Source organism: Salvelinus alpinus, chromosome 8 (genome assembly GCF_045679555.1).
Source record: "Salvelinus alpinus chromosome 8, SLU_Salpinus.1, whole genome shotgun sequence".
NCBI classification, from domain to species: domain Eukaryota; kingdom Metazoa; phylum Chordata; class Actinopteri; order Salmoniformes; family Salmonidae; genus Salvelinus; species Salvelinus alpinus.
Window position 1 is genome coordinate 77,726,677 of NC_092093.1, and position 27,141 is coordinate 77,753,817.

A 27,141-nucleotide genomic window follows, 5' to 3' on the forward strand; every position below is an offset into this window, starting at 1 on the left:
AGAAACGCGCGTCCTCTATTGTTACCCTGACTTATGGGCCTGCTTCCCGGCTGTGCGGGTCGGGTCGGGGAGGGACATCATTCTTCTTTAATGAGGTATATATTACGTTACAGTAGCGATGGTGAATTAGGCCGCATTAGGCTGTAAACCTAGTGGGCATTTATAGATTGCAGCTGACGCAACCCACAGTGTGAGTGCCAGGCAGCCGGAAGTCAGTGACTGGTTGGCTCAGTGTCCGGATGATGGTGGTGGAATTCACATCGCTAAGTGGTGGTGCCAATTCATCACCATGATAAAGAACATTAAACATTTCAAAAGCAACCGCCGCCGAGCCCCTCTCCCACCCCTCCTTCCAATCCTAACTGTCAGCCCTCGACAATCACACAGCTTCTTAATTGGTCGGCTCTCCACTGCCCAACGTTTCATCGGGTTTTTAAGAGGGAGAGGTGGAAGGAAGGAGGACAAGGAGGAGGAGGAGTGAATGACTTCCGAGCTCTGCTTCGTTGGCTCCTCATTAGCAGACTGGCATTTCCCAAAACACAAAACACATATTCCAGTCAATTCAGGTCCAATCGAGCACCACTTGTTTGTTGAAACTGCAGCTGGCAACAGGTAGATGAGGTTTCCTTTCTCGTCATAAACTCCCCCTGCTGGGGAACTACGGGTACTGAAAAGCCAAGGCTGCAAAATTCTAACTTTTTCAACAGCCTGAGAAGGTCTGTCACAGTGAACAGACAAAGGCTTTGTGAAGAGCTATTCAGGGTTTAATTGGGAACCAGTGAGGGAACATGAACATAACCCTTTGCCCACAGACGGACAGAGTTCCTTCCCCAGGAGAGATGTATAACAGGGATTAAGCCTGATCAGCCATGATCCACTGTGGTCAAACACTCGGTGAGGTCCTGAGGTCCAGCCACATGCCTGCCTAAATGTTATGGAAATGTAACCCACAATCATTACCATAATGACATCTGTGCCATCTGACATTACATTTTCTTTGGGCCGACACGATCTGGACTTTGAACATACACAGCCCTACCCATCATTATCTGGTGAAAAGCCTTAGTCCAAAGCCATGCATAACAAACCCAACATGAAAGGAAACCCATTCTGTTTCCTCAGTCATGTCCCAACCTCAGGTCTTTACCCAAGCTTCTGAGCTATTCCATACATGCGTCCCAAATGGCACGCTATTCCCTATTTGGTCTGGTCAAAAGTAGTGCACTATATAGGGAATAAGGTGCCACTCGGGATGCAAGCCATTATAATTCTGCTGGAGTTTATACACGTGGCTCAGCTCGCATTGGCACAGCACAACCTGGATCCTACACACACACACGCACACACACACACACACACACACACACACACACACACACACACACACACACACACACACACACACACACACACACACACACACACACACACACACACACACACACACACACACACACACACACTAATAGAGAAAACGTTTATGTAGTGAGGGGAGGGAGGTAATATGATGTCAATTTTCTCTCGCCCCTCCCTTGTCTATGACACAAAGACAGCAGCCAACAGACTGATCAGAAACTGTCTGCTACTGACCAACAATCAACATTGCCTCTGATTTAAAAGCCACATTTGTTTACAGTACTTCAGAACTTCTTCACCTATACACCTGTAAACGACATGCTAAAGATACTGTCAACCCTGGGCTTTGTCCCTTGGACTAGTGGGAGGGTAAATGAAGAGTGGTGTTGCTGTAGTCTGCAGACTAGACAGGGGCAGTGGAGGGGGGGAGGGGGCAGACAGACAGACTACAAACTGCTGGACAGCATATGGTTCACTCATTAGCACCGTCTGCCAGAGAAATAAAGATATCAAGTGTGCTCATCTCCGGCACTATCTGTTTTAATAACCCTGCCGCCTGGTCCGGCCCAGAGAACCACTTCACATAGACACATGACCCGACACGGTCCTGGCGCGACATTAAGACAGCCTTGTACAGAAGGAATGAGAGAGACAGGACTGGAACGAGAGAGACAGAGAGAAAAAGCAAGAGAGAGAGAGAGAGAGAGAGAGAGAGAGGAGAGGGAGAGAGAAAAAGGGGAAAGCGTGTAACAGACAGGGAGACACTGAAAAACAGACAAAAAGTAAGAGAGCTTGAAAAAAGTAAAGGAGCAAGAAAATGAGGGTGGGATCCCTTTATGATCCTAACATTACCGTCATACACACACACTTCTTTAAAGGATGAGGAGGGGGAAACAGGAAGTGGTAGAGTAGGTTTACCTTGACCAGCGAGTGGAGGCTCCTCTCTCCGAACATGTTGTGTAGAAAGGTGCTGTCGTCCTGGCTGTGGACATGAGGCTGCAGCTGGGAGGGCAGGGCACACAGCAGCTCATACAGACCTGGAGGCACAGAGAGAGAACAGGAGGAAACAACGCAGTCAGCGCCCATCACAAACAGAGACAAACATACACCGAGTATACAAAACATTAAGAACCCCTTCTCTTTCCATGACAAAGACCGACCAGCTGAAGGACAGGAGACAGTTTAACAAAGGATTTTTAAGCTTTGAGACAATTGAGACATGGATTGCGTGCGTGCCGTTCAGAGGGTGAATGGGTAAGACAAAAGACTGACGTGCCTTTGAACGGGGTATGGTAGTAGGAGCCAGGCGCACCGGTTTGTGTCAAGAACTGCAACGCTGCAGGGTTTTTCACGCTTAACAGTTTCCTGCGTGTATCAAGAATGGTCCACCACCCAAAGGACATCCAGCCAACTTGACACAACTTTGGGAAGCATTGGAGTCAACATGGGCCAGCATACCTGTGGAACGCTTTCGACACCTTGTAGAGTCCGTGCCCAAATTAATTGAGGCTGTTCTGAGACTAGTCATTGGTTCCCTAATGTTTGGTATACTCGGTGTGTACCCACACACACAAGTACCCTCTGAAGTTGCCAAGGGGGAGATGAGGGGGCAAGGAAGTTCTACAGACCTCTAGGGAAGGTATCACCAACCCAGGTTAAAGTGACCGTGGGTGTTGAGCTGCACTGGTCTACTCTGGACCAGACTAAACCAGACCAGAGCAGACCAGGTCATCAGGAGGCAATAAGCCACTTCCTCTCACAGCTCGGCACTTCCTGCCTTTGTCTCAGCGCTTCCTGTTGTTCCAGGAACTCCACCGTCACCAACGTCACTCAATAAATCCCACAAATAAATCTCTTAGTTTCTGCTGAAGTCCCGGCTTTGAACTAAACATATATATGTTTTAGAGAGAAAAATCAAGGAACATTTCTTGCTAGCAATCAAAAGTCTGTGTCTGAATGGAAGGCCTCAGACAGTGTACAGGCTGTTTTGGTTCTGGAAAGGCCTTAGTGGGTGTGCTGGTTGGTCTAAGCGCTATAGTATTGAGTCTAGATGAAAAGGCCCCAGTCTAAAACCCGTTGTCCATGGACTAAGTGGAGACGTGTTGTATTGGGACTATGTTCTGGAGAATATGTTCTGGTGTGTCTAAGTAGTGTATTGGGGCTGGTCTAGTCTCACGTTGCCATACCTCCAAAATCAAGTCAATACTTAAAAACAATGTATTTTTAGCTAGCTGTCTACAATAGGCCACTTTGTAGGTTAACTCAACTGAGATGCTAGGTAGCTAACTACTGTAGCTTTACATACTGTTTAGTTAAGTGAATTAAATGTCATCAGCAAACGTTAGCTAACTTCCTATCAGCTAGCTATCTTGCTGTAATCAAATGCATTTGTATATAACAGCTATGGAAGAGGGTGAAATTACAGCTCCATCTATCAGTAAAGGGAGAGTGTAGACTACTGGACAGGATAGGTCATTTTGTGGGAGGACATTATGACAAGATTCTCCAGTTCCAGTCCCTAAAAGGGAAAACTTTGAGGACAGAGAGATACAGCAACGTAATATTCAGTGCTGTCTAATTTCAGTTTAATGAAGCCTGTTTCTTTGTGATGTGTTCTGTCCTCAGATATGGAAAGCTGTGAAAACCTTTTTGCAGATGAAGAGAGATGAATGTCCCAAAAATGAATGTCCCAACAGACTAAGGGTATATCCTATATGCCATGGGTTATATGTGTAGGCCTACCTATATTAGCAAATGGTATATACAAAAATACAGTTAAACATCAAACACAAATGTATAAACCTATTACAATTAGAGCAGCCCAATCCTACTGTACATATGCTGGCTGAGCAGGGTTCTGTTTCAGCCCAGCAATAACACACCTGATTCAACTTATCAAACCTAATGAGTTGATAATCTAGTGTGCTATTGCTGGGCTGGAATATAAGTCTGCTCACCCAGTAGATATATTGCTGGGCTGGAATAGAACCCTGCTCACCCAGTAGATATATTGCTGGGCTGGAATAGAAGTCTGCTCACCCAGTAGATATATTGCTGGGCTGGAATAGAACCCTGCTCACCCAGTAGATATATTGCTGGGCTGGAATAGAAGTCTGCTCACCCAGTAGATTTATTGCTGGGCTGGAATAGAACCCTGCTCACCCAGTAGATATATTGCTGGGCTGGAATAGAAGTCTGCTCACCCAGTAGATCTATTGCTGAGCTGGAATAGAACCCTGCTCACCCAGTAGATCTATTGCTGGGCTGGAATAGAAGTCTGCTCACCCAGTAGATCTATTGCTGAGCTGGAATAGAACCCTGCTCACCCAGTAGATCTATTGCTGAGCTGGAATAGAACCCTGCTCACCCAGTAGATCTATTGCTGGGCTGGAATAGAACCCTGCTCACCCAGTAGATCTATTGCTGGGCTGGAATACTGTTAGTATGGAGGTTTTGTTGTTCACCTGAAATGATGCATTAATAATAATAGCCTACTTGTTACTACTCAATCAGCTATTGATGTTTAGGCAAAGACATTTACATAAGAGAAAGCTTATTTGTACATTTTGAAGGGATGAAGTGTTGATTCTTTGAAGTTAAGTGGTAAAACTATTATTAAAAACGAACTAGTGTCAATGTTAATTAATCACATATCCCAATCCTGCAATAAAGCGAGGAAGGGGTTCTGTCTCTAATGTGTCTGTGTTTCTGTGTTGTGTTTTTCATTTCATACATTTCATTTTTGTCTAGTTGTAAGATCTACAATCTGTTTTATTTGATTGTCGCTCTCTTCTCTGTATATCAGCTATGTGAATCCATTTAGCAGTTTATCATATGGCATCTCCAATGCAGCCATAGACCCACAGTATGATGGCATTACTGGCCTTATGGGCATTGGTCATCTGAAGCAGAGAATAGCTCAACTCAAACATTGTTTACATGTTGAGCGATATGTTCTCATTTAAACTGATACCATTAGACAATGTAAAATCAGCAAAAAAATGTTACGTCCTCTCACTGTCAACCGAGTTTATTTTCAGCAAACTTAACATGTGTAAATATTTGTATGAACATAACAGATTCAACAACTGAGACATAAACTGAACAAGATCCACAGACATATGACTAAAAGAAATGGAAAAATGTGTACCTGCCAAAGGGGGGGGGGTCAAAATCAAAAGTAACAGTCAGTATCTGGTGTGGCCACCAGCTGCATTAAGTACTGCAGTGCATCTCCTCCTCATGGACTGCACCAGATTTGCCAGTTCTTGCTGTGGGATGTTACCCCACTCTTCCACCAAGGCACCTGCAAGTTCCCGGACGGAGGGTGAGGGCCCTAGCCCTCACCTTCCGATCCAACAGGTCCCAGACGTGCTCAATGGGATTGAGGTCCGGGCTCTTCGCTGGCAATGGCAGAACACTGACATTCCTGTCTTGCAGGAAATGACGCACAGAAAGAGCAGTATGGCTGGTGGCATTGTCATGCTGGAGGGTCATGTCAGGATGAGCCTGCAGGAAGGGTACCACATGAGGATGTCTTCCCTGTAACGCACAGCGTTGAGATTGCCTGCAATGACAACAAGCTCAGTCCGATGATGCTGTGACACACCGCCCCAGACCATGATGGACCCTCCACCTCCAAATCAATCCCGCTCCAGAGAACAGGCCTCAGTGTAACACTCATTCCTATGACGATAAACGCAAATCCGACTATCACCCCTTATGAGACAAAATCGTGACTCGTCAGTGAAGAGCACTTTTTGCCAGTCCTGTCTGGTCCAGCGACGGTGGGTTTGTGCCCATAGGCGACGTTGTTGCCGGTGATGTCTGGTGAGGACCTGCCTTACAACAGGCCTACAAGCCCTCAGTCCAGCCTCTCTCAGCCTATTGCGGACAGTCTGAGCACTGATGGAGGGATTGTGCGTTCCTGGTGTAACTCAGCAGTTGTTGTTGCCATCCTGTACCTGTCCCGCAGGTGTGATGTTCGGATGTACCGATCCTGTCCAGGTGTTGTTACATGTGGTCTGCCACTGCGAGGACGATCAGCTGTCTGTCCTATCTCCCTGTTGTGCTGTCTTAGGCGTCTCACAGTACGAACATTGCAATTTATCGCCTTGGCCACATCTGCAGTCCTCATTCCTCCTTGCAGCATGCCTAAGGCACGTTCACGCAGATGAGCAGGGACACTGGGCATCTTTCTTTTGGTGTTTTTCAGAGTCAGTAGAAAGGCCTCTTCAGTGTACGTTACGTTTTCATAACTGTGACCTTAATTGCCTACCGTCTGTAAACTGTTAGTGTCTTAACGACTATTCCACAGGTGCATGTTCATTAATTGATTATGGTACATTGAACAAACATGGGAAAGTGTTCAAACCCTTTACAATGAAGATCTGTGAAGTTATTTGGATTTTTACGAATTATCTTTGAAGACAGGGTCCTGAAAAAGAGACGTTTATTTTTTTGCTGAGTTTATGAGGCAAACCATATACCAGATTTTCTACATGCCTTTTAAGTGCTAATCTTTGTAATTTAGGTACAGTATGAAAATAAGGAGAAGATAATTAGGCTACAGAAGATGAGCATTACGAGCAACTCAGTTACACCAGCTCTGTCAGGAGGAATGGGCCAAAATTCACCCAACTTATTGTGGGAAGCTTGTGGAAGACTACATGAAACGTTTGACCCAAGTTAAACAATTTAAAGGCAATGCTACCAAATACTAATTGAGTGTATGTAAACTTCTGACCCACTGGAAATGTGATGAAAGAAATAAAAGCTGAAATAAATAATTATCTCGACTATTATTCTGACATTACACATTCTTAAAATAAAGTGGTGATCCTAACTGACCTAAGACAGGGAATTTTTACTAGGATTAAATGTCAGGAATTGTGAAAACGGAGTTTAAATGTATTTGGCTAAGTTGTATGTAAACTTCCGACTTCAACTGTAATTGCCATGTCAATAAAGTCTACTGAATTGAATTGAGAGAGACAGAGAGAGCGAGATTAACCTGGGCCCTGACAGCAAAATAATTGTGTTCCAAAAAAGGTCCAGTCGCCAGGACCACAAATACAAATTCCATTGCCCTAGAGCACACAAAAAAAACTATACATACCTCGGCCTAAACATCAGCGCCATAGGCAACTTCCACAAAGCTGTGAACGATCTGAGAGACAAGGCAAGAAGGGCCTACTGTGCCATCAAAAGGAACATCAAATTTGACATACCAATTAGGATCTGGCAAAAAAAATACTTGAATCAGTTCTATAACCCATTGTGAGGTCTGGGGTCAGCTCACCAACCAAGAATTCACAAAATGGGACAAACACCAAATTGAACAGACCCCACAGAGCCCCAGGACAACACAATAATTACACCCAACCAAATCATGAGAAAACAAAAAAATTACTTAAAACATTGGAAAGAATTAACAAAAAAAACAGAGCAAACAAACGCTATTTGGCACTAAACAGAGAATACACCGTGGCTGAATACCTGACCTCTGTGACTGACCCAAAATGAAGGAAAGCTTTGACTATGTACAGAATCAGTGAGCATAGCCTTGCTATTGAGAAAGGCCGCCATAGCCTGTCTTCTCTTGAAAGCCAGGTCTGCCTATGTGCACACTGCCCACAAAATGAGGTGGAAACTGAGCTGCACTTCCTAACCTCCTACCAAATGTATGATCATATTAGAGACACATTTTCCCTTCAGATTACACAGACCCACAAAGAATTTGAAAACAAATACAATTTTGATAAAATCCCATATCTACTGGGTGAAATACCACAGTGTGCCATCACAGCAGCAACATTTGTGACCGAAAAGGGCAACTAGAGAAGAACAAACACCATTGTAAATATAACCCATATTTATTTATTACATTTTTTAAAAATGTAACCTTTATTTAACTAGGAAAGTCAGTTAAGAACAAATTTTTATTTTACAATGACGACCTACCCCGGCCAAACCCTCCCCTAACCCGGACGATGCTGTGCCAATTATGCGCCGCCCTATGGGACTCCCGATCACGGCCGGTTGTGATACAGCCCGGAATCGAAGCAGGGTCTGTAGTGACGCCTCTAGCACTGAGATGCAGTACCTTAGACCGCTGCGCCACTTGGGAGCATACATTTATATTTATTTTCCCTTTTGTACATTAACTATTTGCACATGGTTACAATACTGTTCATTTTTTTGTGTTATTTCACTCTTTTTAATGATCTATTTCACTTGCTTTGGCAATGTAAACATATGTTTCCCATACCAATAAAGCCACTTAAATTGAAATTGAATTGAATTGAGAGAGAGAGATAAAAGGAGAAAATAAACAAAAGGACCACAGAGCCGGTTGAAAGTGGGGCTGGAGCCGAGCAGGGCAGGACTGTGTGTTGGACAGTGAGCCAGTGAGAGATCCAGCCGACTGGACGGCCCTGTACAGAGCTGTGATATCGGACACTCCAGCCAGAGAGAGAGGGAGGAAGAGGTGGAAAAGAGAGAGAGTGAGGGAGAGAGAGAAATAGAGAGGAAGCAAACCAGGCCAAGCTTGCACCCACCATCACCACCACCAAAGGGCGGGCCGCATGCTTGTTTTCTCCGAGCTTTGCTTGGCTCGGCCAAGCTTGGCTTGGCTTGGCTCAGTCTGGCTCCTCTCAGGTCTCTATGTGGTTGGACTAACAGGCCGGGCCTGGCAGGGTGGACTGTCAATGCAAGACTGACCGGATTGGCCTGGCCGCTGGGTTCTGTTGTGTTGTGGAAACAGTAGTGGGTTGCGTCTCAAATTTCACCCTATTCCCAGTATAGTACACTACTTTTGACTAGGGCCCTATAGGTTGGAGTGGTCGAGGCCAGAGGTCCAGCCTGGGGCAAGGGAAGGAAGGGGAGCAGCCTGCTGAGAGCCAGCACAGAGAGCACTGCCTGAGAGCATATAAATCCATACAGTAGTGGCCTGGAGCAGCCTAGTCCAGAGGTCTATAGGTCCAACCTGGGCCAGAGAGGGATCAGGCCATAGAAATAGAATGGCTAGAACAGACATTCCCATCCAATTAAATTTCCGTCTGTGGCCTGAGGGCCTTTAATCCCTTCTAGTTACTATATTTCTTTGGCTGAACTAAGGCCTCCAGAGGGTTTACAGTAAGGGGAAATGACGGCCTAACGATGCCAAAGACCAGCAAGCCCAGCTTCCCCTCTCACGCCTACACCTCCACAGCGTTCGGAAGAAAATAACAGTGTTTTCAGATTCAGAACCTTTTTTATAAAAAATTTGACAAAGAAATGAATTAAACATGATCCTCATTGGATTACATTTACATTTACATTTAAGTCATTTAGCAGACGCTCTTATCCAGAGCGACTTACAAATTTGGAAAGTTCATACATATTCATCCTGGTCCCCCCGTGGGGAATGAACCCACAACCCTGGCGTTGCAAGCGCCATGCTCTACCAACTGAGCTACACGGGACCATTGGATTCATAGTCACAGAGGGGCCAGTGGCCTTGGGTTGGGTCTGGCGCAGAACTCTAGGCTTAGTCCCAGATAGCACTCTATACCCTATATAGTGCACTACTTTGACCAGAGCTCTATGAAATGTAGTGCACTATATAGGGAATAAGGTACAATTTTGGACACATCCATGGTAATTACAGAAGCTTATACAACATGGTCTGTAGGGAGTGAGAGTTCACTCAGCCCCACGGAGTTATACCCTGACCTCTCTTGTGCTCAACACCCCCCCCCCCCCCCGTCACCGCGCCAGGACATGACAACTGGCTGCATCCACTGGAAGGATTTATCAGTCAGGCCATTCTGCTTAAGTTTTTAAGAATAGCAGTAAAAAAAACAAAATAACACTCAAACCCTGAATAGCTGCATATACTCTGGGGGATTTTTCTAAGAACAGAGGGGGAGGGAGGGAAGACGGGAGAGAGGGGGTGGGGGGGGGGGGTGAAAATGTACTTGTACCTCTGAAACAAATAAAGGAAATGAACGTTGGAGTTCAGCTTGGTTTCCCACCTCTCGCCCTGCTTTACTCTCCCCCTCCTTACCTCTCCCCCTCCTTACCTCTCCTCTCATCTTGCAGGTGCTGAATGACTTATTAATCTCAATCGTATATCTAGCAGGGATTTATCGAGAGAAAAATGCTCTCTCACTCTCCTTTCTAGAGAAAAACACATGCTAACACTTGGGACCTCTTCGGGGGTTAGTATTTCAAACATGTCTCTACTGCGAAACATGTTTAAAGCCTGTCTTCTGTGAAAAATAAGGGCAGAGGAAAATGTGGGGAAGAGAGAGAGAGACAGAGACCGAGAGAGAGACAGAGAGAGAGAGCAGCAGCTGCAGTCTAATAATGTGTTGTACAAGTGATACACTCGATCGGCAGGACCGAACAGCATCCTCTGGTAACTCACGGGGCGGGGGCCTATACATATTTGTAAACAATAGCTGGTGCACAATATCTAAGGAAGTCTCAAGGTTTTGCTCGCCTGAGGTAGAGTATCTCATGATAAGCTGCAGACCACACTATCTACCTAGAGTTTTCATCTGTATTTTTCGTAGCGGTCTACATACCACCACAGACTCACGCTGGCACTAAAACTAAACTCAATGAGCTGTATTCCGTCATAAGCAAACAGGAAAACGCTTACCCAGAGGCGGTGCTCCTAGTGGCCGGGGACTTTAATGCAGGGAAACTTAAATCAGTTTTACCTAATTTCTATCAGCATGTTAAATGTGCTGGAGGGGGAAAAAATTGTAGACCACCTTTACTCCACACACAGAGATGCGTACAAAGCTCTCCCTCGCCCTCTATTTGGCAAATCTGACCATAACTCTATCCTCCTGATTCCGGCTTACAAGCAAAAATGAAAGCAGTAATCACCAGTGACTAGATCAATAAAAAAGTGGTCAGATGAAGCAGATGCTAAACTACAGGACTGTTTTGCTAGAACTGACTGGAATATGTTCCGGGATTCTTCCGATGGCATTGAGGAGTACACCACATCAGTCACTGGCTTTATCATTAAGTGCATCGAGGACATCGTCCCCACAGTGACTGTACGTACATACCCCAACCAGAAGCAATGGATTACAGGCAACATCCGCACTGAGCTAAATGGTAGAGCTGCCGCTTTCAAGGAGCAGGACTCTAACCCGGAAGCTTATAAGAAATCCCACTCTGCCCTCTGACGAACCATCAAACAGGCAAAGCGTCAATACAGGACTAAGATCAAATAGTACTACACCGGCTCCGACGCTCGTCAGATGTGGCAGGGCTTGCAAACTATTAGAGACTACAAAAAGGGAAGACCAGCCGAGAGTTGCCCAGTGACACAAACCTATCAGACGAGCTAAACTACTTCTATGCTCGCTTCGAGGCAAATAACAATGAAACATGCATGAAATGATCAGCTGTTCCGTACGACTGTGTGATCACACTCTTTGCAGCTGAGTAAGTAAGTGAGTAAGACCCTTAAACAGGTCAACATTCCCAAAGCCGCAGGGTCAGACAGATTACCAGGACGTGTACTCCGAGCATGCGCTGACCAACTGGCAAGTGTCTTCACTGACATTTACAACCTCTCCCTGCCTGAGTCTGTAATACCAACATGTTTCAAGCAGACCACCATAGTCCCTGTGCCCAAGAACACTAAGGTAACCTGCCTAAATGACTACCGACCCGTAGCACTCACGTCTGCATCCATGAAGTGCTTTGAAAGGCTGGTCATGGCTCACATCAACGCCATTATCCCATAAGCCCTAGACCCACTCCAATCTGCATATCACACCAACAGATCCACAGATGATGCAATCGCTATTGCACTCCACACTGCCCTTTCCCACCTGGACAAAAGGAACACATATGTGAGAATACTATTCATTGACTACAGCTCAGTGTTCAACAACATAGTGCCCTCCAAGCTCATCACTAAGCTAAGGACCCTCTGGATCCTGGACTTCCTGACGGCCCGCCCTCCGGTGGTAAGGGTAGGTAACAAGGCATCCGCCACGCTGATCCTCAACACGGGGGCCCCTCAGGGGTGCGTGCTCAGTACCCTCCTGTACTCCCTGTTCACGCATGACTGCACGGCCAGGCACGACTTCAACACCATCATTAAGTTTGCTGATGACAACAGCGGTAGGCCTACTCACCAACAACGATGAGACTGCCTATAGAGAGGAGGGCAAAGACCTGGCCGTGTGGTGGAAGAACAACAGCCTCTCCCTCAACATGATCAAGACAAAGGAGATGATTGTGGACTACAGTAAAAGGAAGACCGAGCACGCCTCCGTTCTCATCGACGAGACTGTAGTGGAGCAGGTTGAGAGCTTCAAGTTCCTTGGCGTCCACATCACCAACAAACTATCATGGTCCAAACACACTAAGACAGTTGTGAAGAGGGCACAACAAAACCTATTTCCCCTCAGGAGACTGAAAAGATTTGGCATGGGCCCTCGAATTCTCAAAACGTTTTACAGCTGCACCAGAGAGCATCCTGACGGGTTGCATCACTGCCTGGTATGGCAACTGCTCTGCCTCTGACCACAAGGTACAACAGAGGGTAGTGCGTACAGCTCAGTACATCACTGGGGCCAAGCTTCCTGCCATCCAGGACCTCTATACCATGAGGTGTCAGAGGAAGGCCCTAAAAATTGTCAAAGACTTCAGCCACCCTAGTCATAGACTGTTCCCTCTGCTACCGCACGGCAAGCGCTACCGGGGCGCCAAGTCTAGGTCCAAGAGGCTTCTAAACAGATTCTAAACAGATTCTAAAAACATACATTATAAAATCCAAGTACACAAACAACAAATGTACGGTTAAAAACACACATTTCATTCCACAGGGCAGTGGGCTGAGAAAGGGATGCAGCTTGAGTCCCACCCTCTTCAACATGTTACCATCACTCAAAGGTTTGGGGTCACTTTGAAAGAAAAGCACATCTGTTGTCCATTAAAATAACATCAAATTGATCAGAAATGCAGTGTAGACATTGTCAATGTTGTAAACGACTATTGTTGCTGGAAACGGCTGATTATGAATGGAATATCTACATAGGCGTACAGAGGCCCATTATCAGCAACCATCACTCCTGTGTTCCAATGGCACGTTGTGTTAGCTAATCCAAGATTATCATTTTAAAAGGCTAATTGATCATTAGAAAACCCTTTTAATTATGTTAGCACAGCTGAAAACTGTTGTTCTGATTTAAAGAAGCAATAAAACGGGCCTTCTTTAGACTAGTTGAGTATCTGGAGCATCAGCTTTTTGTGGGTTTGATTATAGGCTCAAAATGGCCAAAAACAAAGCACTTTCTTCTGAAACTCGTCAGTCTATTCTTGTTCTGAAAAATGAAGGCTATTCTATGCGAGAAAATGCCAAGAAACTGAAGATCTTGTACTACTCCCTTCACAGAACAGCGCAAACTGGCTCTAACCATAATGGGAAGCCACAGTGCACAGGAGTGGGAAGCCACAGGGAAGCCAAAGTGCACAACTGAGCAAGAGGACAAGTACATTAGTGTCTAGTTTGAGAAACAGACGCCTCACAAGTCCTCAACTGGCAGCTTCATTAATTGTGTGAAATACCACAGTGTGCCATCACAGCAGGAAGATTTGTGACCTGTTGCCACAAGAAAAGGGCAACCAGTGAAGAACAAATAACCATTGTAAATACAACCTATATTTATGTTTATTTATTTTCACTTTTGTACTTTAACTATTTGCACATCGTTAACACTGTATATAGACATAATGACATTTGAAATGTCTCTATTCCTTTTTAACTTTTGTTTGTAATGTTTACTGTTCATTTTATATTGTTTATTTCACTTTTGTTTATTATCTATTTCACTTGCTTTGACAATGTAAACATATGTTTCCCATGCCAATAAAGCCCTTTGAATTCAATTGAATTGAGTGACAGAAGTCAACACTGTTGAGCTTTTCAGGTGGCATTGGGACACCTGGCTCTGTCTCAACACTTTTCCGGGACACATTTCTTTATAGAAAACCAGTTGTAATGGCTCAGGACAGAACATGCAGCCAGTGGTGCTCCATTTGTGGCCACCTTTTCTAACAGCCTCTGTATTACACTGCTTAGTCTACATGTAGTGCTGCTCAGTATGAACTTCGCAGTCTGCTCTGTGGGGACTACGCAGTCTGCTCTGTGGGGACTACGCAGTCTGCTCTGTGGGGACTACGCAGTCTGCTCTGTGGGGACTACGCAGTCTGCTCTGTGGGGACTACGCAGTCTGCTCTGTGGGGACTACGCAGTCTGCTCTGTGGGGACTACGCAGTCTGCTCTGTGGGGACTACGCAGTCTGCTCTGTGGGGACTACGCAGTCTGCTCTGTGGGGACTACGCAGTCTGCTCTGTGGGGACTACGCAGTCTGCTCTGTGGGGACTACGCAGTCTGCTCTGTGGGGACTACGCAGTCTGCTCTGTGGGGACTACGCAGTCTGCTCTGTGGGGACTACGCAGTCTGCTCTGTAAGCGGAGGTGGCAGGTCGTTGGGGCCTGGGTGCTTGTCCGTCTGTGGCTGCTGTGTTTTGTCTGAGCATGTGGAGCCACTGGACCACGCTGGGCCAGAGGGCAGACATTCACCTCTATCTGGGGAATCAGGGAGAGAGTTCTGGAAAGACCAGTACTCAACTGAACCCCATGCTCCCTCCACAGCTCCCTCAGTTTCACATCCAAGCATCCAACACCATCAGCTGGCAAGGGTCAGGCCAGACTGGGCTACTTGTCCTCCACAGTCCACACACCAGCTCTCTCTTTCTCTCTCTCTGGCTCTCCATATCTCTAAATTACTGTTGGAGGGGGTCGGTTTATAAACAATAAAACCTCTCAGACTGGGACTAGTATCTCAAATCTCTTTGTTTTCTCCAGTTTTGGCCGAGCAGCAGAAGAACACAAATCTGAGGCGTTCTGCAGTGTAAAACCCAGAGAATCGGGTTTGGCTGCCCGTAGACGAGACCTCAGAATGTGTGCATTGAATTATATTCATTAGAGGAACTATTTTGTGCGTTCTAAGCGTCACGCTGAACGCCCTTTGAAGTCTATAGGTATGTGACCGATAGGAAGGATGGGTGAAAGCGGCTTACGACGTGGTAGTCAATGGCGCGTTAGAAAATAAATGAAACCTTTTTGAAAAAGCTTGGCCCGGTTTAGCCAGACTCCGACGGGTAGCTTTGATAAGTAACTTCAACCTGGAACCAGCGAAGCGGGAATGATCTTAAAGGAGCCGCTCTTTGTAGTTCCTTGTAGTTCCAGGGGATGACAAGCATCCGCAATTCTGCCTATGGTATTAGTGAAACGGTCCATATATGATTGGAGCGGTTGGAGAGGTTGACGGTTGATTGCACCTGGACTTTGCCATGAAGAACAGTGAGTCATTTTTCCTATCCGGACTGAGCTCTGCTAACTAACATCTTGCAAACTGTTCTTTTTTTTAGGAGAACTAGCTAGGGTTATTTGAGATGATGACATTGAAATATCATTGTGGATCATAATGGAAGGATCAGGCTGTGGCCTTTGATGTGGAGGAATGGTCAGGGGGCGTGACGTTCAGTAATAGAGGTCTGTGGGTCAGGTCTTATTGCCAAGTCCCCTCTCTCTCTCTCTCTCTCTCTCTCTATTCAAAGGGCTTTATTGGCATGGGAAACGTTGCCAAAGCAAATGGAACAGACAAACAAAGGGACATAAACAAGGGAAACATTAGTGAACATTAGACTCACAAAAGTTTTGAAAGAATGTAGACATTTCAAATGTCATATTATTGGCTTTGTACAGTGTTGTAACAATGTGCAAGTAGCTGAAGTACGACAGGGAGAATAAATAAACAGATAAACATAGGTTGTCCTTCCAATGTTCTCTCTCACTCCAGAGAACACCACTAGACACATTGTAAGTTATGCTAAGGGGTCACAGTGTCTGCTCAGCATAATAGCCTACATCATGTCATGATATATACATTCCAGTCTTAAGTGGTGCAGCACTAGTCAAATGGCTACTCAATCCAGACAAGCTAATGAGGCTCCTACTGTTCAGTTCTCTGCTCTGTTGGTCGGTTTCATCAGAAGGGAAAGAAAATACCCTGAACTTCATTGTTCTGACACACGTTGAACTCCAACAAGAAAGGCCGAAGCCATAAGAGACAGGCTGTGTCCCAAATGGCACCCTATTCTCTGTACAGCTCTACTTTTGGCCAGAGATCTATGGGCCCTGGTCAAAAGTAGTGCACTATGTAGGGACGTTTGTGCCATTTGGGATGCAACCAGACAAACAGAGACAGGAAGCCATGGCTGATGACAGAGGTTTAAGAGTCAGTCAGTCATCGGGACAAACAGGTTCTGTGTCTGAATCTGAACAGGAGCTGTTTTGAAGCTGTTCAGCTGTTCAGGGTGGTTAGGGCGCTGAGCCGATGACACACATTCACACTCTGGGCTGGCTGTGAACACTGGGCATTTAAACAACCTCAAACAGCTCTGTCTGTCCCCCAGGTATTCTGCATGATAGCCTGGTCCTGCTCTGTTTGTGCTGTCTTGACAAAACTAAGCCAATGACACCCACACTCTGACCTGGCTGTGATCACTGGGCCTTTAGCTCTGTCTGTCCCCAAGGCATCATACATGTTAGCCTGGTCCCAGATCTGTTTGTGCGGTCTGGCCAACTCTTACGGTTGTTGTCTTTGCCAAAGACAATGACCATAGGCGTTTGAAAGACATTACAAACAGATCTGGGACACAGTATCTGAGCGGAGTTGAGAGGTCGGTAATCCCACTCATCGCTCACGGAGTGGTCTTTCGCACCACTATGGCATTCAATGTCCTTTCCCCACTTCACACTAAAAATCGATCAGCGCTCACAGGAAAAAAACTGACACTCGAAATTCACTCCATTAATTTTTAGTTTAAAAAGAGTTTAACCAACACCCCATCTACTTTTATGACTATGTACCATTTCGTTTTGAAGCAGGCTATCATAACAAGCTTCAACATTTCAACAACATGTCGTAAGCTATTAACAAAAGACCTACATGATGATTTGAGGCCGCTGTGTTAGAAAACAACATGCTTTTTCTCTAATCCAGGGTTCCCAAACTAGGTCCTGGGGCCTCTCCTGCACGTTTTGATTTTTGCCCTAAGGACTACACACAACTGATTGAAATGCCCAACTCATTATCAAGCTTTGATTATTTGAATCAGCTGTGTAGTGCGAGGGAAACCCTTCTCTAATCTATTGACCATTAGATACTTCCGTTGTAGCTGGCTCTGTTGTGCTCACATTTTACAGTTGATAGGCAACTTTAGTACTGTTACAAACTTAGACTCCTCTTTTTTTAAAGAACGGCCTATAGAAATCTAAAGGTCTCCGGTGCTGTGGGATGGGCTAATTGGTTGTCGTTTACACAGGCTGTGACCTATTTCGTGGTCGACTCGTTTCAACGTCTCTGCGCCTTAGCGGTGGGGTAGGCTAAATAAATACAACGGAATACTGTATGCCTAATTAAAAGAACAGTGGTGAAGGAAATGAAAAATACTGGGCAGAGCATGCCCAGAGCTCGTGGCTGAGCGGTAACGGAGCGAAATCGGAGTGAGAGAGAAGGCCTAGAGGCTCCAACATTTTTTTTTATCCGCTCTAGCCAAATTACGCATGATCCGCTCCTCGCGCCACTACAGCTCACATTCTCTGAACTGGGAGCAGGCTATCATATATCTGCCCACTCTCTAGTTTGAATACCCCTGGACATTGACTGTTCACAGCGGTGCACATCAAATCAAATGTATTTATAAAGCCCTTTTTACATCAGCCGATGTCACAAAGTGCTATACAGATGGTCTGTGAAGTTAGCTGTGTTCATCCTGTTTCTAATGCAAGTGAGCTTGTCCAATACCCAGAGATGACCTATTAAATGTGTGGACTTTGGAAGGGGACAGTCGGAGGGATGATATCATTATCCCTTAGAAAAAATGATCCTACATATAGAAATGAATACAATTCCTCTTCATCTAGTTCTCCTTCCCTCTCCGTCTTTCCCTTTTTTAATCTTCCTCCCCTCACTGGTCGGTTTGGTAAAGTATGTGTCTCAAATGGCACCCTATCCCCTATATAGTGCATAGGGCTCTGGTCAAAAGTAGTGTACTATATAGGGAATAGGGTGCCATTAGAGATGCAACCAAAGTGATGTGGAAATGTGGGTTGTGATGTAACTGGAAACAGGGAGCGCTTCCAGTGGCAACAAATCCTTGTGTTTCAGCTCTGTATCCCTGTGAGAGAGAGTGAGAGAGAAATAGAGAGAGAGAGAGAAATAGAGAGAGGGGGAGAAATAGAGAGAGAGAGAGAAGAGAGAAATAGAGAGGGGGGGGACTGAGCAGCGGTCTGGGAGGACGACAAATGGCTGGAAATGGACAAAGTGCTCCCGTAGCGTACCTCTGCAGCCGTGCTCTCCTCCTCCTCTCCTCCTCCTCTCTCCCCTTTCTCCCCTCTCTCAACTCCAGCCACAGATTCCAGATGCTCTACATTCTTGACATCAGAATGGAAAAGAAATGTAATATGGCCATTCTTGTCATATCCCTCATAGCTCCATTATTAGCTGTGCTGCCTGTGTGCGTCTGTGGAAGCTATAAGGCAGGCAGAGGTGCTCAGTGAGTGATAAACAATACGGAGATCTACCTCTCATTACCCCTGGCTACTAAACACATTGCCTTGTTGGACAGCAGTGGGATGAGGTTGGATGAGAAGGAAGAAGGGGATGACTGGAATCATACACACAGAATGAGACAGATGCAGATGCACGCAGCTATGTCTTGCTATACTTGTGAGGAATTTTGTGGACCAACAATTGATTCCCATTCAAATACCTTATTTCCCTAACCCTAAACCTAACCCTAAAACTAACCCCTAAGCCTGAAATAGTATTTTTTTACAAGTGAGGACTGGCAAAATGTCCTTACTTCCCTGAATTGTTGCTGTTTTACTATTATTGTGAGGATTTCTGGTACTCACTACTATAGTAAAACACACACACACACACACACACACACACACACACACACACACACACACACACACACACACACACACACACACACTAAAAGAGAGTATCTGGTAAAACAGTTGTCTTCAAAAGCTTTCCATGTGTACGTTGTGTGCATCCAGCGCCCACCTATCCCAGCTGTGTAAAGTATAGCCTAGCTAAACTCCCCTTATCTTTTAATGCGGCCGCGGGCCAGTAAACCTTGATAGAACATGCAGCTATGGCCCAGAATAACATAGTAAACTTGAATGACCTTTAATAAAGGGGCATCAGGGTCTACCTCCCAAATGGCACCCAATTCCCTATATAGTGCACTACTTTTGACCAGGGCCCATACAGTGCACTACAGTATATAGGGGATGGAGTGTAATTCGCAACACACCCAGGGTCTTGAGATGTGCCTATCGGAGGGTAGATAGATGCTGGTGTTGGGCAGGACTCTGATGAACAGTTAACGGACTGGTTTGGGATTTTGGCAATGAGGCTCTTTATCTACTTAACCAGATGAACAGACCATTTTGGATACAATTTCCGTGGATCTGCGTGCAGTTTGAGGAAAGTTGCTAATTAGCGTTAGTGCAATTGCTAACTCCTGTTTGCGCAATGACTGAAAGTCTATGGGAAATGCTAGCTGTTCCTGTATACTTCATCATTGCTAGTTGTTCGTGTAGAGTTCCAGTCATTGTGCTAACCCTACTTAGCATTGGCTTGCGAAACTACCTTCATACCGGATGCAGATACATAAAAACGGTATCCACGAGTTCACCTGACACTGGGGGAGTACATAATGCCAAAATCCCGAAGTATCCCTTTAACGGGGCATTGTGATAAGACATCCGAGATGAGCTTGTCGATTGGTTAACCTCTGATTACAGGACAACAACTGTCCTGTAATGTCCCACTAAAGGGATATAACTGTTATTGTGACGTTAATGAAAGCATGTACAAGGCTACAGAGCAACCACATCATTAGAGAAAATCCCTCTAGTCTGGCTGCTAAGGCATCAAGCTATCCTGTAAGGCATCAAGCTATCCTCAGCTAGTCTCACTGCAGACTGAGCGTGTAAGAAGGTATAGACACCGGCTCAGACAACAAGGATGCTCTTGTCCATTCAGAAACATCCCGGTCTTACTCTGTGGGGGTAAACCCAGCCATCCCCAAGGGCAAGATTAAGCGAGGATGGATCATGGACCCCCATCCCTTCCTCACAAGGGAGAGGCCATAACCATCTACCCCCAGATGGAGAGAGGAAATGGGGCTATCAGGAGCTAAACACCCCCACAGAGCACACAAACACCAGGAGGGAGAACACACCCACGCACGCTCCAGGAGAACAGACAGGCAGACAAGCAGCATCTGTAGCGTACAACAGACAGATGCTCAACTCTCTACAGGAGCGGGAGGTTAGAGTCAAGGCGACCCGCCGACAGAGCGATGCGCCGTCTCCCTGCTTCCATTACACCCCCGGGCACCTTACTACCATTACTCTCCTCCACTCTAACTCCCATTAGCCTGCTCTCTACTCTAGCACTAACTTCACACAGACACAGGGCGTAAACAAACCCCTCTGAATGAATCTCTCTCAGGGAGAGTAAGAGGACACTGGATCTTTACAGCGCTGGAGGGACAGGTTGAAGTTAGACAGACACAGCATTGATCTGTGTATCGATACTGAACCCAACCATAGGTGCAACACTGTACTAGAACTCCCTTAACTGGGACTGTAATAAAACTCCATCCTTCCTGAAGACGAGGAAGGGAAGAGATTATTAAACACTGCTTGTCTGTAGAGGAAGTAACAGAACCCCACTACAGTGAAACTGTTGGGCTGAGGTTAAAGCAACAGAACCCCTCTATAGAGCTAGACAGTAACAGAACCCCTCTATAGAGCTAGACAGTAACAGAACCCCTCCATAGAGCTAGACAGTAACAGAACCCCTCTATAGAGCTAGACAGTAACAGAACCCCTCTATAGAGCTAGACAGTAACAGAACCCCTCCATAGAGCTAGACAGTAACAGAACCCCTCTATAGAGCTAGACAGTAACAGAACCCCTCTATAGAGCTAGACAGTAACAGAACCCCTCTATAGAGCTACAGTAACAGAACCCCTCCATAGAGCTAGACAGTAACACAACCCCTCTATAGAGCTAGACCGTAACACAACCCCTCTATAGAGCTAGACAGTAACACAACCCCTCTATAGAGCTAGACAGTAACAGAACCCCTCCATAGAGCTAGACAGTAACACAACCCCTCTATAGAGCTAGACAGTAACAGAACCCCTCCATAGAGCTAGACAGTAACAGAACCCCTCTATAGAGCTAGACAGTAACAGAACCCCTCCATAGAGCTAGACAGTAACAGAACCCCTCCATAGAGCTAGACAGTAACAGAACCCCTCTATAGAGCTAGACAGTAACAGAACCCCTCTATAGAGCTAGACAGTAACATAACCCCTCCATAGAGCTAGACAGTAACACAACCCCTCTATAGAGCTAGACAGTAACAGAACTCCTCTATAGAGCTAGACAGTAACACAACCCCTCTATAGAGCTAGACAGTAACAGAACCCCTCTAGAGCTAGAGAGTAACACAACCCCTCTATAGAGCTAGACAGTAACAGAACCCCTCTATAGAGCTAGACAGTAACAGAACCCCTCTATAGAGCTAGACAGTAACAGAACCCCTCTATAGAGCTAGACAGTAACAGAACCCCTCTATAGAGCTAGACAGTAACAGAACCCCTCTATAGAGCTAGACAGTAACAGAACCCCTCTATAGAGCTAGACAGTAACACAACCCCTCCATAGAGCTAGACAGTAACACAACCCCTCCATAGAGCTAGACAGTAACACAACCCCTCCATAGAGCTAGACAGTAACAGAACCCCTCTATAGAGCTAGACAGTAACACAACCCCTCTATAGAGCTAGACAGTAACACAACCCCTCTATAGAGCTAGACAGTAACATAACCCCTCCATAGAGCTAGACAGTAACAGAACCCCTCTATAGAGCTAGACAGTAACAGAACCCCTCTATAGAGCTAGACAGTAACACAACCCCTCTATAGAGCTAGACAGTAACACAACCCCTCCATAGAGCTAGACAGTAACAGAACCCCTCTATAGAGCTAGACAGTAACAGAACCCCTCTATAGAGCTAGACAGTAACAGAACCCCTCTATAGAGCTAGACAGTAACAGAACCCCTCTATAGAGCTAGACAGTAACATAACCCCTCTATAGAGCTAGACAGTAACACAACCCCTCTATAGAGCTAGACAGTAACAGAACCCCTCTATAGAGCTAGACAGTAACACAACCCCTCTATAGAGCTAGACAGTAACACAACCCCTCTATAGAGCTAGACAGTAACAGAACCCCTCTATAGAGCTAGACAGTAACATAACCCCTCTATAGAGCTAGACAGTAACACAACCCCTCTATAGAGCTAGACAGTAACACAACCCCTCTATAGAGCTAGACAGTAACAGAACCCCTCTATAGAGCTAGACAGTAACACAACCCCTCTATAGAGCTAGACAGTAACACAACCCCTCTATAGAGCTAGACAGTAACACAACCCCTCTATAGAGCTAGACAGTAACAGAACCCCTCTATAGAGCTAGACAGTAACAGAACCCCTCTATAGAGCTAGACAGTAACATAACCCCTCCATAGAGCTAGACAGTAACACAACCCCTCTATAGAGCTAGACCGTAACACAACCCCTCTATAGAGCTAGACAGTAACACAACCCCTCTATAGAGCTAGACAGTAACAGAACCCCTCTATAGAGCTAGACAGTAACACAACCCCTCTATAGAGCTAGACAGTAACAGAACCCCTCTATAGAGCTAGACAGTAACACAACCCCTCTATAGAGCTAGACAGTAACATAACCCCTCTATAGAGCTAGACAGTAACACAACCCCTCTATAGAGCTAGACAGTAACAGAACCCCTCTATAGAGCTAGACAGTAACAGAACCCCTCTATAGAGCTAGACAGTAACAGAACCCCTCTATAGAGCTAGACAGTAACAGAACCCCTCTATAGAGCTAGACAGTAACACAACCCCTCTATAGAGCTAGACAGTAACACAACCCCTCTATAGAGCTAACGCACCCCTCTAGAGTAGACAGTAACAACCCCTCTATAGAGCTAGACAGTAACAGCAACCCCTCTATAGAGCTAGACAGTAACACAACCCCTCTATAGAGCTAGACAGTAACAGAACCCCTCTATAGAGCTAGACAGTAACACAACCCCTCTATAGAGCTAGACAGTAACAGAACCCCTCTATAGAGCTAGACAGTAACACAACCCCTCTATAGAGCTAGACAGTAACAGAACCCCTCTATAGAGCTAGACAGTAACAGAACCCCTCTATAGAGCTAGACAGTAACAGAACCCCTCTATAGAGCTAGACAGTAACACAACCCCTCTATAGAGCTAGACAGTAACAGAACCCCTCTATAGAGCTAGACAGTAACATAACCCCTCCATAGAGCTAGACAGTAACAGAACCCCTCTATAGAGCTAGACAGTAACAGAACCCCTCTATAGAGATAGACAGTAACACAACCCCTCCATAGAGCTAGACAGTAACAGAACCCCTCTATAGAGCTAGACAGTAACAGAACCCCTCCATAGAGCTAGACAGTAACATAACCCCTCTATAGAGCTAGACAGTAACATAACCCCTCTATAGAGATAGACAGTAACACAACCCCTCCATAGAGCTAGACAGTAACAGAACCCCTCTATAGAGCTAGACAGTAACAGAACCCCTCCATAGAGCTAGACAGTAACATAACCCCTCTATAGAGCTAGACAGTAACATAACCCCTCTATAGAGCTAGACAGTAACATAACCCCTCTATAGAGCTAGACAGTAACATAACCCCTCTATAGAGCTAGACAGTAACACAACCCCTCTATAGAGCTAGACAGTAACAGAACCCCTCTATAGAGCTAGACAGTAACACAACCCCTCTATAGAGCTAGACAGTAACACAACCCCTCTATAGAGATAGACAGTAACAGAACCCCTCTATAGAGCTAGACAGTAACACAACCCCTCTATAGAGCTAGACAGTAACACAACCCCTCTATAGAGCTAGACAGTAACACAACCCCTCTATAGAGCTAGACAGTAACAGAACCCCTCTATAGAGCTAGACAGTAACAGAACCCCTCTATAGAGCTAGACAGTAACACAACCCCTCTATAGAGCTAGACAGTAACACAACCCCTCTATAGAGCTAGACAGTAACACAACCCCTCTATAGAGCTAGACAGTAACACAACCCCTCTATAGAGCTAGACAGTAACAGAACCCCTCTATAGAGCTAGACAGTAACAGAACCCCTCTATAGAGCTAGACAGTAACACAACCCCTCTATAGAGCTAGACAGTAACAGAACCCCTCTATAGAGCTAGACAGTAACAGAACCCCTCCATAGAGCTAGACAGTAACATAACCCCTCTATAGAGCTAGACAGTAACAGAACCCCTCTATAGAGATAGACAGTAACACAACCCCTCCATAGAGCTAGACAGTAACAGAACCCCTCTATAGAGCTAGACAGTAACAGAACCCCTCCATAGAGCTAGACAGTAACATAACCCCTCTATAGAGCTAGACAGTAACATAACCCCTCTATAGAGCTAGACAGTAACATAACCCCTCTATAGAGCTAGACAGTAACATAACCCCTCTATAGAGCTAGACAGTAACACAACCCCTCTATAGAGCTAGACAGTAACAGAACCCCTCTATAGAGCTAGACAGTAACACAACCCCTCTATAGAGCTAGACAGTAACACAACCCCTCTATAGAGCTAGACAGTAACATAACCCCTCTATAGAGCTAGACAGTAACACAACCCCTCTATAGAGCTAGACAGTAACACAACCCCTCTATAGAGCTAGACAGTAACATAACCCCTCTATAGAGCTAGACAGTAACATAACCCCTCTATAGAGCTAGACAGTAACACAACCCCTCTATAGAGCTAGACAGTAACACAACCCCTCTATAGAGCTAGACAGTAACAGAACCCCTCTATAGAGCTAGACAGTAACACAACCCCTCTATAGAGCTAGACAGTAACATAACCCCTCTATAGAGATAGACAGTAACACAACCCCTCCATAGAGCTAGACAGTAACACAACCTCTCTATAGAGCGAGACCGTAACACATCCCCTCTATAGAGCTAGACAGTAACACAACCCCTCTATAGAGCTAGACAGTAACAGAACCCCTCTATAGAGCTAGACAGTAACATAACCCCTCTATAGAGCTAGACAGTAACACAACCCCTCCATAGAGCTAGACAGTAACACATCCCCTCTATAGAGCTAGACAGTAACACAACCCCTCTATAGAGCTAGACAGTAACAGAACCCCTCTATAGAGCTAGACAGTAACACAACCCCTCTATAGAGCTAGACAGTAACACAACCCCTCCATAGAGCTAGACAGTAACAGAACCCCTCTATAGAGCTAGACAGTAACAGAACCCCTCTATAGAGCTAGACAGTAACAGAACCCCTCCATAGAGCTAGACAGTAACAGAACCCCTCTATAGAGCTAGACAGTAACAGAACCCCTCCATAGAGCTAGACAGTAACAGAACCCCTCCATAGAGCTAGACAGTAACAGAACCCCTCGATAGAGTTAGACAGTAACAGAACCCCTCCATAGAGCTAGACAGTAACAGAACCCCTCGATAGAGTTAGACAGTAACAGAACCCCTCCATAGAGCTAGACAGTAACACAACCCCTCTATAGAGCTAGACAGTAACACAACCCCTCCATAGAGCTAGACAGTAACAGAACCCCTCTATAGAGCTAGACAGTAACATAACCCCTCCATAGAGCTAGACAGTAACAGAACCTCTCTATAGAGCTAGACAGTAACAGAACCCCTCTATAGAGCTAGACAGTAACAGAACCCCTCCATAGAGCTAGACAGTAACAGAACCCCTCCATAGAGCTAGACAGTAACAGAACCCCTCTATAGAGCTAGACAGTAACAGAACCCCTCTATAGAGCTAGACAGTAACACAACCCCTCCATAGAGCTAGACAGTAACACAACCCCTCTAGAGCTAGACAGTAACACAACCCCTCTATAGAGCTAGACAGTAACACAACCCCTCTAGAGCTAGACAGTAACACAACCCCTCTAGAGCTAGACAGTAACATAACCCCTCTATAGAGCTAGACAGTAACACAACCCCTCTATAGAGCTAGACAGTAACAGAACCCCTCTAGAGCTAGACAGTAACACAACCCCTCTATAGAGCTAGACAGTAACAGAACCCCTCTATAGAGCTAGACAGTAACACAACCCCTCTATAGAGCTAGACAGTAACAGAACCCCTCTATAGAGCTAGACAGTAACAGAACCCCTCTATAGAGCTAGACAGTAACAGAACCCCTCTATAGAGCTAGACAGTAACAGAACCCCTCTATAGAGCTAGACAGTAACAGAACCCCTCTATAGAGCTAGACAGTAACAGAACCCCTCTATAGAGCTAGACAGTAACACAACCCCTCTATAGAGCTAGACAGTAACACAACCCCTCCATAGAGCTAGACAGTAACAGAACCCCTCTATAGAGTTAGACAGTAACACAACCCCTCTATAGAGCTAGACAGTAACACATCCCCTCCATAGAGCTAGACAGTAACAGAACCCCTCCATAGAGCTAGACAGTAACAGAACCCC

General features: G+C 45.6%; 1 protein-coding gene across 4 annotated transcripts in view; it reads right to left on the minus strand.

The window, feature by feature from the left end:
- Positions 1–27,141, minus strand: part of LOC139583739 (MAGUK p55 subfamily member 7-like) — a 268,462-nt gene that overhangs the window by 160,715 nt on the left and 80,606 nt on the right. For all 4 annotated transcript variants that reach the window (XM_071415154.1, XM_071415152.1, XM_071415151.1 and 1 more), the window contains one exon: positions 2,275–2,393. In XM_071415154.1, the coding sequence (XP_071271255.1) occupies positions 2,275–2,393 (119 nt within the window). The remainder of the gene's footprint in view (positions 1–2,274; positions 2,394–27,141) is intronic.